Source organism: Elgaria multicarinata, chromosome 10, assembly GCF_023053635.1.
Source record: "Elgaria multicarinata webbii isolate HBS135686 ecotype San Diego chromosome 10, rElgMul1.1.pri, whole genome shotgun sequence".
NCBI classification, from domain to species: Eukaryota; Metazoa; Chordata; class Lepidosauria; order Squamata; family Anguidae; genus Elgaria; species Elgaria multicarinata.
In genome coordinates, this window is record NC_086180.1 from 56538729 (window position 1) to 56552995 (window position 14267).

Sequence of the window (14267 nt, forward strand, 5' to 3'; positions counted from 1 at the left end):
AGCAAGCAGGCTGACTCCCATATGCTCACTGCTTTGGCTTTCAATCAACAACTTTGGAACACCCTCATTCCTGGGTTGTTATTGTGACATCCAAATTCAGGAATCTGGGTTGCTTATGGGTTAAACAATCCAGAAATAAACCAACAACAAACCATGGGTGATTTTTTAAAGAACATCTGAAGAGCCATGCTAGATTAGACCAACGGTCCATCTAGTCCAGCACTCTGTTTACACAGTGGCCAGCCAGCTGTCAACCAGGAGCTTACAACTAGGTAAACTCTGGATTGTTTAACCCCTAAACCACCCATAAGTCTTAGTTTGGACATCACGCTAACAACACAGGAATTTCCTGAGTTGTTGTTTGAAAGTGGAGCCATCCAAGTCAGAATTTCTATATTTTAAAATTTGTAATTAAGAGATCAGAAGTTTAATGAACCAATTTGAGTTAAATGTATTTGATCACATTCTATTCCTTTCATTTGCATCTTTCAATTTTAGTTTTCAGAAATTCTTCTAGATGAAACTCTTTTACAGCCAATAATGATTTCTGCAGATATGGAAATGACAGAAAGCCACGTAGAAATATCAATCACTTGAGTATGAGGGATGTTCAATATAATGTTGACACTATTTTAAAACACATACACACAGCCAACCAGAAAAAGGTATTTGTGTGATATTGGCCTAGCCACATTATGCCATTTCTTCTCATTTATTTCATTTCTATATCGTCCCATAGCCAAAGCTCTCTGGGCAGTTCACAACAATACATCCCTGGATGCAATCCACTGAAAATGTCTGTGCAATTTTTATTGACAGCTTTTGCCAGCACTCACTGGATCATAACTACTAGGGATTCAGGGAACCATGAAGTAAGCAGAAAGCTGCACACCTACTGCTGTACTGAAATCCCCACAGCTTGCCCTTCCTTTCTGCAGAAAAGAAACCAACAGGAAACTCTAAATAGTTATACAGTTGTCAATTCCATTAAACTAAAGGCTAAAAACAACAGAGAACCCTGAATTTTATCTGAGAACAATAAATCTTTTACCATCTGTGATCGTGATAATATCTGACTTGCAGTCAAGGCTTCTTCTTCTGAGGATTCATCAGTATCTTCCTGATTGGTCATGTTCAAGCTGGGAGTGCTACCAGAATACTGATATTCTTGGAGTGAAGGGGTGTCTCCCTTGTCAATACTGTCCAGGGAGCGCCGGCGGACGCCCCAGTTGAAGTTGTCCATGCTTTCACCCTGCAATAAAGAGAAAGTTTATTCTAAAGCTCTCAGAATATACATAAAACTGAAATGAACACAGCAAAACAAAGCCACACAAATGCAAAATTCACTGGGTGCAGAGTTTCAATCAGCCCTTCAAATTAATTGGATATTTAAATTCAGTTGATGTGGTTTGTATTCAAAGGGTTTAAATACATGGCAAAAACAATTTCCTTAATGTTCTCTTTCACATACCTCAAGTTCGGAACTAGCTTAGTGTATAATGGTTTATAATTGTATATCAGCAGTACAAAATATCTGACTACCAAGCACAGAAAGACAAATACACCACAGATGACAACAGATGAAACAAGCCACTGCACCAGGCTGCAACTTACCTGCAGCTCCTGGTTCGCAAAAAGAAAAACACACATAATTAGAACGAGGACAAACACTTAAGAATACTTTATAATGGGGAGCATTTTCTATTATGTATGCTTGCCAACAGTAGAAGACTGATTCAAGCTCTGGAAAAGCTTTTGCAAAAACAAACAAACCACCCTAACATTTATTTTTTCTCAGTGTTTTAGTAAAATTGGTTAAAAAAAACATTATGAGACAAACACTTAAAACAAGATGGCTATGGCACATTTTCTCAGTGCAACATATATTAAAACAAATTTAGTGAATTGCTTGAGGATAACACAGATGAAATCTTAAATTGACTTTATCTACATTTACTTGACAGAACATACAATGCATAAATTTGATTCACAGTGCGGGGAAGCATAAACGTTTTAGCCACTCAGTCTTATGATTTTGCATGTTTAGAAACACGAACACATTTCTTCATGCCTGCTTGCATTCCTCAGTTACCTTATGAAGGAAAGCATATTTTATTATTTTTGTCGAGAGCTTAGCCAATCGATAAACTGAAGTCCTCAGGTATTGTACCCTATCTACCTGCTGGGGCGCAATGTGCACTGCACCAAAATCATTCATAGACTCAAAATCTGAATGGTTTATAGTTTAGTACTTGGCACGGCATTTAAGAAAGGTCTTTTTTTCAAATACATTGGAAGTCCATCCACCAGCAAGGACTGGTCCTGCTCTATACTATTGTTATTATAAATATTTATTTATTAAGAGGCATGAGGGATTCTTTCCAGACTGCATTTTTCTTTCAATGATTTTGAGACGGCTGAAGATTTTAAGTCCTAGGCATGAAGACTTTATCAGACGTAGGCATTGATAAAATTCAGCCCTGCATTCTAAATACAGCCCTTGGCTTCTGCTCAACCAATGCTGGAAGAGACAATGCTGGCTCCCAGCTTGCTTCTGAATAGTTTCCCACCGATCTACCACTATTGGTTCCATAGTCCAAGGGCAGAGGACAGGTAGGCACAAAGACACAGAGGCAGCATAAAAACGTGGGACGGACAGGACTTTCTGTTCTCACCCAACTGTTACCTAGCACAAAATGCTCAGGAAAACTACAAGGATGGCCAAGATAGCAACCCTTTATACTCCCCCCCCTTAGAGACTCTCACACCTAAGTTACATCCTTCCCTTAGTTTGAGTAACTCTGTCTTAATGAACGAGTTCAATTATCCTACACTCAACTGTGTTTAATCAGCTGAAGTAAGAGGTCCACATATGAAAAATAATGAAAATGTCTTCCAAAGCGACTATATACCAGGGCTTTATGTATTCTATGATCAAACAATACAAATGCAGAAATAACTAATGGGCACCAAACAAAGCAACCCCATCTCTGTTAGAAGCAGAATTATATAAATAAGCAAATATACACTATTTTGCTTAGTTTTGCTAATTTAGAGGTCACAGGTTTCTGTTTTTCTTGGGAAATAATTCTAATTTCTCTAATTTCAAAATATATCCCGCTTTTCTCTTAATCTCCCAATAAGCTCGTAATATTTTTATACTAGCTCATTCTAGAAACATTATGCATAATAAGGTATAAAAAAGATAATTTGACTCCTCTTCTGATTCTGCTTTTGGTCCAACTGTTTAAAATATTTTAATAAAATGTGGCAATGCATTGGTCCATGGATATGATTTCCATGCACTGTAATTATATATTGTATATTAGAGCAGTTAAATATTACTACTTGAAAACAGTGGGAAATGCAGATAAAGATGACAAATGCACCATGAAACCAGAATACATTGTGAATGGCTAAAGGTCAAAGCAGTTCCAACATAAACCTTGTGCCAAGATAATATTATAGAATATGATGATATAACACTGTATTTCATTTTAAATGTTCAATGGTATGAGATTTGCTCAGGCTGATGTTACCAAAGGCTATACTTCATGCTCTGTGTATAGTTACCGTTGTCTACATTTGCAGTTATCTCACCAACTACAAAATATTGACATATATTCCTGATGAGAACTGACAAAAACTGAAGTATTGCTCCAATAAAGCCCACGATGCTCCCATATCAAAAAGAAATACTAACTCATCTTCCATGTATTACAGAAAAATCTAAAGGGAGGAGCTACTGTGATATAAACACTTCAGGATATGCCAAAGAACACAATATAAACTCTTGGAAGAAGCTGTTCTTCCAAGAACAGCACATCAGCTTTGGTATGGGTTGGCATTTGCTGGATTTCCCCAAGGTTTTGATTAACCACAAGCCTACATCAAAAAAGAATGAATGAAGCCTCTAAACTTTTCTTTGCTTGAAAGATAGCCTTACGGAAAGATTTGAAACTGGAACAGCCATTGTACAGACTTACCTCTGCATCTTCCAACTCAACATCTAAAAAGTCAAAGTCTTTAAAAACTCCAAACTGTTGTTCACTGGTGTTGTCTTCTACAGTCACCTCCTCCTCCTGAATTACTTCCTCTGTTGCTGAAATAAGGCTAGTTTGTTGGTCCCCAACTTCCAAGTCTTCATTAGAAGAAAACACAACCTAGAAAAACATGACTTTAGTTAGAGTACCAAAAAGGATATTTGATTGATGTTAATCTCAAAGATGAGGGTAAGCTGAGGTAACCTAAAATTAGTCACCAACAAGATGTTTAACTATTTGTTTTAGCCAACAAAAGCTTTCTAGTCATAAGAGAAAATAACCCTAGGTATAATCATTCACTATTTTCAGAATGAATTTTAGTTTGTTTGACGAACATAATGCTTCCTTCTGGAATCTACAATTACTTACAGATGGATTCTTGGGGAGACCTGATTCTGGACCACACAGAGAAAGTACATTCATTAGCTTCTCCCTGGTTCTTCGCTGGAAAAAAATAATCAAGTCACATATCAGAAACAAAGTGTTTTTGATTACACTAGCATATTTGATTTTACCAAGTAGTTAATATTCCCTAATATTGAAGTCATGTTTACTGTTACTATGGATAGATGACTGTCAATTTCAGTTTCACATTTTTCCAATCTTAAATCTGGTTTCTTCCAAACTTTGTTCATTTTTTCCTTAAGGTTGCATGAAAATATGCACACATTTTTTGTGCTTTCTTTTACACAAAAATATTGCCTAGTATTTTTGCAAGCAAATTTCCTAATATAATGCAATATTGAATATTATTTTCACTAATAAACCCACTTTTGTGTGAATGTTTCCCAAATATATGCATTTTGGTAAACTTTTTTGACTGGCGAAACTACTGCAAAATTCAGAGAAGTGGAAATATCAACGAATAACAGTTTGGGTTTTCAAATTGGTTCAAAAGTGCAAAATTAGGTAAGTGTGCATTAAAATGAGAACCAAACAAATCTCTCCCCCATTCTAAGTTTTTACCAATGCATGTTACTTTTGCTACAAAAGATGCTTTCTACTTTTTCAAGACATATTGAGATATGATGTTACTGTCACCTGGGATAATTGTGGCCTCTTCCAGCTGACAGGTACCAAGGCATTAGAATTTGATCCTGAGGAAGTTGAAGAAGTACTCCTTGTAACAGCAATGACTTTGGGCTTTCCATTTCTCCCAGATGCACTGTGCTGATCACCATATTTGTTTCCAATAATTGGTGTCTACAAAATCAAGACATTTTAGTTTATAGTTCAAATTCTTCAGTTTAGCATTTCAGCCTTGAACCTCTCACTTTCACTGTGATCTGCAAGACTATATGGGGGTACTAGTGGGTGGCAGAGAAGCTTGAGAGATATATAAAAGTATGTTTAAGCAACTTTAATAGGAAGGGAAAAATAATGATTTCAACATTGTAGTTTATCTTGAAGAAAAACGTAAATTTCCCCCTCAACATATATGAACAAAGTGTTTAAAGAGCTAGCCTAGCTCTCCTTTGTCAGCTTTACCAGACACTGACTAGGACCCAAAGAACGATTCAATTGTTTCTGTATGTCCAAAGAAGGCTTGTACGTCTTCCATTGTACCTCTCCATTATATCACAAATGGCTTTTGAAATAAAATATCCCATTGGGCATGCCAAACCCTTCAGTATACCTAAAGAAGATCTTTGAATCCTGCCCGTTGTCATTTAATTTAATTTATTATGTTTCTACGCTACCCAATAGCCAAAGCTCTCTGGGCAGTTTACAACGATTAAACTTTAAAAATACAATGTTGTACATAATATAACATCCATTCACATACAAATGCATTAACACACAGTATTTATTTATTTATTACATTTTTATACCGCCAAATAGCCGAAGCTCTCTGGGCGGTTCACAAAAATTAAAACCATAATAAAACAACCAACAGGTGAAAAGCATACAAAATACAGTATAAAAAGTACAACCAGGATAAAACCACGCAGCAAAATTGATATAAGATTAAAATACAGAGTTAAAACAGTAAAATTTAAATTTAAGTTAAAATTAAGTGTTAAAATACTGAGTGAATAAAAAGGTCTTCAGCTGGCGACGAAAGGAGTACAGTGTAGGCGCCAGGCGGACCTCTCTGGGGAGCTCATTCCACAACCGGGGTGCCACAGCGGAGAAAGCCCTCCTCCTAGTAGCCACCTGCCTCACTCACACACACTGTACATGAACAACATAATTAAGATTTAGCCACTTATTTCTAGCTAAGTAAAATATTTGGGAGTTAAGTCATATAATATTTGTTGCTGTTTTTCACAAAACATATCCCTACACAGAAAGTTAAACGTGGAAAATCTTATAATTCAATTAAGCTGTCCTCACCTCTGATATGTCAAAATGAAAATCTAAGGTCTTTCCAGGTAGTTCTTTGGAGACATTATTAAAAATTTTTGTGAATGAAATTTCAGGAGAGCTTATATCACCACCGTAAGACTTTGGAATGTCATTAGGTACAACAAGACTTGCTGATCGAGACACCACCAGTTTCAGAATATTAAGTGCTTCCTTCCAGTATGGACTCTATATGAGTAGAAAAAAAGGACATTCATACTACCATTAAAGCCAATACAAAGAATGAAAAGAAACTGATTAACCTAAAAAAAAAAGTATTTTCAGTTTAAATGTAAACAAGATCTATATTTGACATGAACAATTTTGGAAAAATGTTAAAAGAGTACTTATATAAATCTTAGAGCAATGACATTAAAAAACTGTTTTTGTGAAATAGGTGAAAAAACTTTAGCGCATATGAAAAATGTAATGTTGAAATCTTTAAATATGGGAATTTGCCATCTACTGCTGGAAATGTTGTCAAATATCAATTGTGCATGCTATGGATTGGGTTTGGACAACACAATAACCAATGGTGGGTTAAATAGTCAAAGGTAGGTTAAATAGTCACCAGTTGGTTATTGTGCCATCTGTTGGGACTTTTTCACACCATGGTTGGTTATCTGGCTGAAATAACCAATGCTAATAACCAACGCTGTGCAGAGTTGATTATTTGAGCAACTGTTTCTTACTGCGTCGTATGTCAGGCACTGTTGACTATTTCGTCACACATGTTATTTTCAACGACTACAGAGTCCCTTGGCTAGAGCGACCAAAGTGGCAGCTGCCACTCTAGTCCAGCTGGCAGAACTCACAATGGCTAATGGGGTACAAGCAGGAGGAATGAGGGAGGGAGAGAGGGCGGGGGATGTGTCAATCAAACACACAATTGACTAATAGTCAACTCGACACTGGTCTTAATCCACATCATGGTTGATTATAATCATGTCTTGTGGGGAGTACCCCCTTGATAATCAACCATGAAGTTGACTATTAACCAACCATTGACTATTGTGTTGTCCAAATGCAGCCATAGTGTTTAGCATTGTGCATGCTACTGTATTAGGATTAAAGCAGCTTTCCTACAATCATTTTAGAAACATCCAGTTTAATTTAACCGTAACTTCACAACATGACAGCTGGAATAAGTGGATTTTTTTTGCTGGAATTGCTGCTTCAGTTGCCCTAGTGTGATTTTAAAATGAATATACTAGTTCTACATGGGGTCAGACTCCAGGTTCTCTAGGAGTAATCAGGACAAGAGGAGAACGCAATAGGAAGAATCTTGGCTAAGTGCATTCTTCTTAATTTTGTTGTGAAGAGCCGCAAAACAGCAAATACATCTAATTGAAAGGTCAGTAGAGAGGGAAGCAAAAATCATACAGTGTGTGTGTGGGGGGGGGGAATAGAAGACAAAAATGAAGCACAGCAGGACTTGCTTTTAAGTTGCTGGAAGATTGTAGAATTTTACATGATTGCAAAGACTTAAGCTTCAGAAAGAAAAAAGTGATAATTAACTAAATCCTTTTGTCACAGCATGCCTTATCACAGCAAAAAAATTTTTTAGAATGACATGTCAGACATTGTGAGTATTCAGATTGACACATCTCATCTTAATAAACAAAAATATGAACGAGGATTTTGCCCACGCTTGTAGCCCTTTCATGTGAACTGTAATTATATTGGAAATTCTCTAACTAGCTTTGGAAGAGACAAAGATCATAAATTTAACTTCAACCCGTAGTTAAGATCCATACTCTCTCTCTTTCTCAGAGGTGTAAATCCAGAACTGGGTAGCTCACTCTTAACCAATCATATCAAAAACATTTTTCAGTGTTCTTTAAATCGTAAATATAAATACATTTATTTCCTCTTCCCAAGAACAGATGGTACCCCGATATTTCTTGTTCCATTTAATCAACTTTCACTTTAATCCCACCAATATGCAGATTACCAACCTTTTATGTAGCTATGGTATTGATTAAAAACATAGCCAATGAACCAAACCCCCCCCCCCAAAAAAAAACCTAAGCTTTCAGAAGAAAGGTTAGAGATCAAGAGAACAGATGGCAGGCTACGAGACTACATTGGCTGCATTGATCGTCTGCTTTGCTTAATGTCTCCTGACAAGCGTACAATAACTTAAGTGCATATCTATCAACTGCAAAAATGTACTGAGATGGAGACTATCAATTTTTCATGTTTAATTCGGATTAAGGCATTGTTTTGTATTGTGGTTCAAAGGTAAAGAATAAAATCAGTACTTGGTAGTCTGAAATAATTGTATGCTCCAGGCATTATGAAAAACCTTCTGCAAAAAGCCTAAATATCTCCCAGGGATTATACTTTCTATGAAGTATCTTGAAAGCCATGCACCTAAATGTAAAACAATGAACGAGTTACCAGGGGCACAATTTGTATATGTGCATTTTGTAAAGCAATACACTCAGGTTTCATCACAAGAATTCCAATAGTTATATCCATGTGAGAAATGGCAGAATACAGCAAATAATTCAAGCATGCTGTTAACTGCAAAGTCTCTTTTATGACCAAAGCTTTGGGGGTGGTGAATGCAGAATTTCTGTTTATCCAGAATTCCTTTTCCTGAGCTGTGCTGTAATAGCCAATGGTTTATCTCTTACAGCAAAAACAAAACAGCACAGATAAAGTTCAATGTTGTAGCTATGTGTCTTAAATATACCTGTACTCTCCAAAATATTATCAAATGGTTTAAAGTACATATGAAATATCACTACATGAGATGTTTTGTGAAACTAAATACAATTAATAAAATACATGGATTACTAAAACCGGATGCGCCACTATTTATGAAACAGATACCGGTACTAGAAAATTCTGCTTACCATTGTTGGTCTAGGTAAACTGAAAATACCATTATACTTCTCTCAATGAAAATATATAGTTACACATCCTTTTTAGATTAGGCACTTCAAAATACTCACCTGAACATATTTACCAATGACCTTTATGATTTCCAGATTAAACTGTTTCACTGGTGCTGCAGATAGGTCAATGTGACTCAAAAGGCTGTAAATGATTTGCAGTAAAGATTGCTGCATGCTGGATATCCCTTTCTCTAACAGCTAAAAATAAATGTATAAAAATAGATTTAATCTATTTGGCTTCGAAATAGCAGAAATTGGTATTAAATGCGAAGTGGCTTTATTATGAGGTATGAAAGCTGAGGATACATTCCATTGTAGAATATATATATATATATTGGAAACAGAAATCTACTGTACAAAGCTGTATTCCCTAACCCAATATCTGTAAAGTGCTTCTAACATGATACTTGAGATGGGAACTCATGGACTTCACCCACAGTGAAAAATCTGTGTGCTTAAGATTATCTTTCTATAGGAGAGATCCATGTGTCCTTGATTCATACGTTACTTTAGAAGTACGTGTTCAATTCTCAATTTTACAAGTAGGTGTTAAAAGTGAAGTAGGTTTCCAGGCAAAGGCAGAGGGAAGTATATGAGGGAACAGTCATTCTCTACTTTGTGAACCATGTACACAGAATCTCACGATGGAGGCAGAAACTAGTCTCTTGTACTTGAAGAAAATTCCCTTTCAATCCTATTTAACAATATTTAAGTACAAGAGAGCAAAATGCTACGCTTTAAGTGGAAACCAATATACCATAACGGAAAGCAACTCTTAAAATTATATAGAATGAAATACTATTTTATTACCTCTGCAAGGTATGTTACAAGATTAAAAGTTGTTTCTGAGAAGGAATCGTGCAAATATCTACACACTACATTTATCCAGTTAGAGCAGTCTCTGGAATAACTGTGTGTGCTGTATAAACTCATCATATGAGCCAAATTTGCAAGAGTTGAGGACTTCTCCTCTGCACAAACCTAAGAGACACAACAAAAACCAAAATATTTATTATCTGAATTCCTGTTGAATTATATATTTTTTTATTTAAAAAGTCACTAACTTTATAATAAACTTATGGTTAATAAAACTGAGGACATTACTATGCAAATCTATTAAGATTACTGCTGTACACTAATATTATTGACAGAGTAAGGGCATGTCCAGACCAGGGCGGTGAGGGGGAGGATCTCATGATAAGATGATTGCGAGATCCTCCCCTTCAGTCTACACATGGCGCATGATGTCCTGGAAGGAAGAGAACATCACGCCCGCCACTTTGGGATATTTTTGTTATCGGAAATGAGTGCAGGAGCACTCCATCGCTAAGGTCAGGTTTTTGTTTTTGTTTGGTTTTTTTGAAAAAATCCCCCTCCCCCGATGGGCATGGAGCTCCTGAAGAGCTCCGTGCCTGGTTCTCGGCTCCTCGTGTTTACTCGCCAGGACAAACCGGGACGGTCACCCACATGTCCCATGGTCTCGGGACGATCCCAGGATCATGGGAAAAGCTGGGATTAAAGCCGTCCCGCCTATCCCGGGACAAGGGAGGGATCATCCCTCCCTGCCCCCGGGATCCCCTGTGCGTCAAACGGATGATCCTGGGGTGATCCCAGGGTTATCGCCTCGTCTAGCCATGCCCTAAGTCATAAAGGCTACTTCTAGGTTTATATCCAATGAAGTAGAGATCATATCAAGAATCTTTCCCTTCCCTTGTTCGGGTCCGGAAACCATTTATGGAACTGTGAAAATGGCAACAGGGAAACCACGTTTCTATTGTAGTGATTAGCTTTTGACAGCTTTGGAATTTCTTGGAGCCTATAGCTCTGACCAACCACTATATGAATTTCTGAACTGTGTAACCATGAAGCTTTTGCCATGGGGCATCCTGCAATAAAGAAGTCTCAGTGATTTGGGTATCCCATGTCAGTTTGTCAGAACGTGTGCTTGCCTGAGGGACTGGGAGACCTGACAATAGGTTAATTTGCACACAGTTGTGAAAGACTGGGGGAGAAATAACAATAAGAAAGGAGGGACCCAGCAACGCAATTAAGAAGCACTGAAAATTGTAGGGAAAGATTAAAGGGGGGGCCCAATCTCTCCCCCTTAGCAATGTAATCCTCTCGCTTTCAAGTGTTGAACTGATACCTGTCAGTGTCCTCCTCCCATTCTACAATTCCCTGAGTCTCCAGCAAGTCTACAAAGGGGATATACAGTTTCAAGAAGAAACAGAATTGCTTTTTAACTAGATATCTGTTTAGAGAAAACTACAAATATTAAGGCTATGAGTATTAAAACAACTACTAACTAAAGATTTTGATTGAACTTGTTCAGGTTCTTGAAGTAAGTGAGGTACAGTATATATCAAATTCGTATTCCTCAGGATCCAGAATAATCTCCCAACACATGGAAAGAGTAACGTTAGCTAAAACAGATCTTTAATCTTGTTTCTACTACTTCCCTGCTACAGAAGCCAATTTCTGAACAATTTCAGCTTTTTACATACCTTTGCTATTCTGTCAGCTGTTTCTTTACAGAACTGAGTTGGATTATCAAAATGTTGGATTAGATGAGGCAATAAACACAAGATGTTAAGAGGAAATCCTGCACAGAAAGATATGAAGCAGAATTTATCCATACACAAAACAATATCCCAGTGTTTTCTGACCACTTATTCCAAGAAGTGTGGTATGGAAATGCTATCTTATTTAAAAGCTACACAAAATCTAGAGAATCATGACATTACCACAACGCCTTAATATATTCTAAGACCTCTTTTCTAACAGTGCTTCACTGCTTTTCCAAGTCAGTTGTAACAGTTCCTCAATTATAAAATTTGCAATTCATTAATTTCACAATTCAGCACATGGCTATGTACATTTCATTTTAAAAGTGTACCTGATAATTGGGAAGGATCCACCAATGTGTGCTTGGAGACAGTGATGAGTTTACTAAGTAAATGAACTGTCATTTCCTGTGTAGAAATGGAGGTAAAACCCTTCAGAAATAGTTGCTGAAGGCCAGGAAAATTACTCCATTTTAATTTACTCTGCATCTTTTCAATCTTCTCCCGACTTTCAGATTTATCCAGAGGCAAATGAACCAGAAGTCTGTTGAGCAGCCTGAGGGCCAAGAGGTATTCATATTCATAATCGGATTCTAGCAAAGATGCTGCAATCCAGAATATGGTAGCCATCAGGTTCACAGGATCAGTAGTGGGCTGCACATCGTGCATTCCTCCCTCTTTCAGGGAGGACAGGCTTCTAGTCCTTGCTAAGCTGTTGGCATGATTTATTCTTCCATCCATTATATCCAGTGTGTTGCTTCTCCGCCGATCGTTCTTCCGATCACCTATTAAACTCAGTCTCAGAGAGTTGCTTCTTAAATTACTATAGTAGCCTAAAAGGTTGCCACTGCTAATGGGACTTGTGCTTAGGTTTATTTGACCAGTGCTTTTCCTGTTAGCTGCATATTTGTTTCCCATGACTGGATCATAGTATGAAGGACTGAAATGAAAAGAGAATATGGCAAGTAAAAGTCACATTCTAAAGGACATTAAAGGGGGTTAATTATCATAAGTTCAGATACTTGAATAGTACAATGCAATTTGAATGTTTGCTCCCAACATGTTAAACACCATGCAGGAGAAGAAAAAAAGAAAACTTTGTTCAAACCCGGGTCATTCTAGACACCTTTCTTTTCAGATGGTTGGCTCCAATGGTTCCCATGCACGAGCAGAAAGCACTTCCACATGTAGACGGGGTTAGGAATGGAGTTACATATACCTATTTACCCAGATTCCAGCCCACTGTACCATATCACACACTGCTATGGAGGGTCTCTTGACCTTCTGGAATTTTTTTTTAGGGTGTGTGGCAGGATTTTTTAAAAATATTTATATCCTGCCTTTTATGAACACATCCTCATAAGGCAGCTAACAAAATAAACACTAAAAACACTTCATTATGTAATCTATAAAACGGCATTTAATGGAACAGCATTAAAAAAATCAAGAAAAGGCATGGCATTTTTTAAAGTCTTCAGGGTCCATAAAAATGTACAGCACCATGTACATTGATGGCGCTATATAAATAAATAATAATAATAATAAATAACTCAAAAAGGGAGTTTGATGAAGGTCTTAGGGAAGGGGGTTCAAAAGATGTGGGCAACCACTGAAAAGGCCTGGTGGAGAATCACGTTCTGTTTTACAAATGTGACTGGATATATTCTTAATGCCTAAGGGCTGCAATTGTATGCACATTTACTTTTGAGTATGCCCCACTGAAAATAACGTGGTTTACTTCTGAGTAGGCATGTATAGGATTGCACTGTAAATCCCAGATTTAGGAATTATGCAATTGTGGTTTATGTGCATCAATTAAAGTTTCTCCAGTGTGTTTTTGTATAGTTTGGAATACTTTGGCCAGTGGAAGGGAAGAGAGAATGTGTAACAGGGAGCTGTACACAGCAGAAAACCCCCAGTTTTACAAACCATAAAAGCTTTGGTCAAAGGTTCCTTTCACTTTTGAACTTCCAAGTTTACATGACAATTACCAACTTCAGAGCCCATATATTTCCTTCTCCAAACATTAAAAAGAATTTCTGCTTTTTATAGCCCAGATATTGCATGAAGCATATCAAATAAAACTGACTAACATAAATTCTTACTGGGAAAGTGCAGTGAGAAGATCATAATGCTTCATGGTGTCTGCCAGTGTATCAACAGCTGACTCCAAAGTAAGAAGTAGTTCTATGACAAAACCCTGTAGGGGGGAAACAATGGGATTTAAAATTTCAAGAGAAAATTAGAGCAGAAAATTAGATGGAAAGAATCAAAGCTGGAGCTCCCATCCACACAAAGTATCTACTCTACCACCAAATTATACTGCTTCCTTTCCAAGGGACTGAGATGGCATAGTTTCTCAAAGTTTGGATGACCTCTGTTTTCCTTTAAAAGTAATAGGTTAAACC

The 14267-nt window shown here is 37.1% G+C and overlaps 2 protein-coding genes across 6 annotated transcripts in view; one reads left to right on the top strand and one right to left on the bottom strand.

Moving 5' to 3' along the window:
* Positions 1-14267, top strand: part of OCIAD1 (OCIA domain containing 1) — a 236243-nt gene that overhangs the window by 59997 nt on the left and 161979 nt on the right. The window lies entirely within an intron of this gene.
* The window catches only part of FRYL (FRY like transcription coactivator), a 161276-nt gene that overhangs the window by 23209 nt on the left and 123800 nt on the right, over positions 1-14267 (bottom strand). For all 5 annotated transcript variants that reach the window (XM_063135768.1, XM_063135766.1, XM_063135769.1 and 2 more), the window contains 10 exons: positions 13965-14059; positions 12192-12799; positions 11800-11897; positions 10106-10276; positions 9353-9493; positions 6381-6578; positions 5085-5246; positions 4413-4487; positions 3987-4163; positions 1052-1252 (listed from right to left, as the gene is read on the bottom strand). In XM_063135768.1, the coding sequence (XP_062991838.1) occupies positions 1052-1252; positions 3987-4163; positions 4413-4487; positions 5085-5246; positions 6381-6578; positions 9353-9493; positions 10106-10276; positions 11800-11897; positions 12192-12799; positions 13965-14059 (1926 nt within the window). The remainder of the gene's footprint in view (positions 1-1051; positions 1253-3986; positions 4164-4412; positions 4488-5084; positions 5247-6380; positions 6579-9352; positions 9494-10105; positions 10277-11799; positions 11898-12191; positions 12800-13964; positions 14060-14267) is intronic.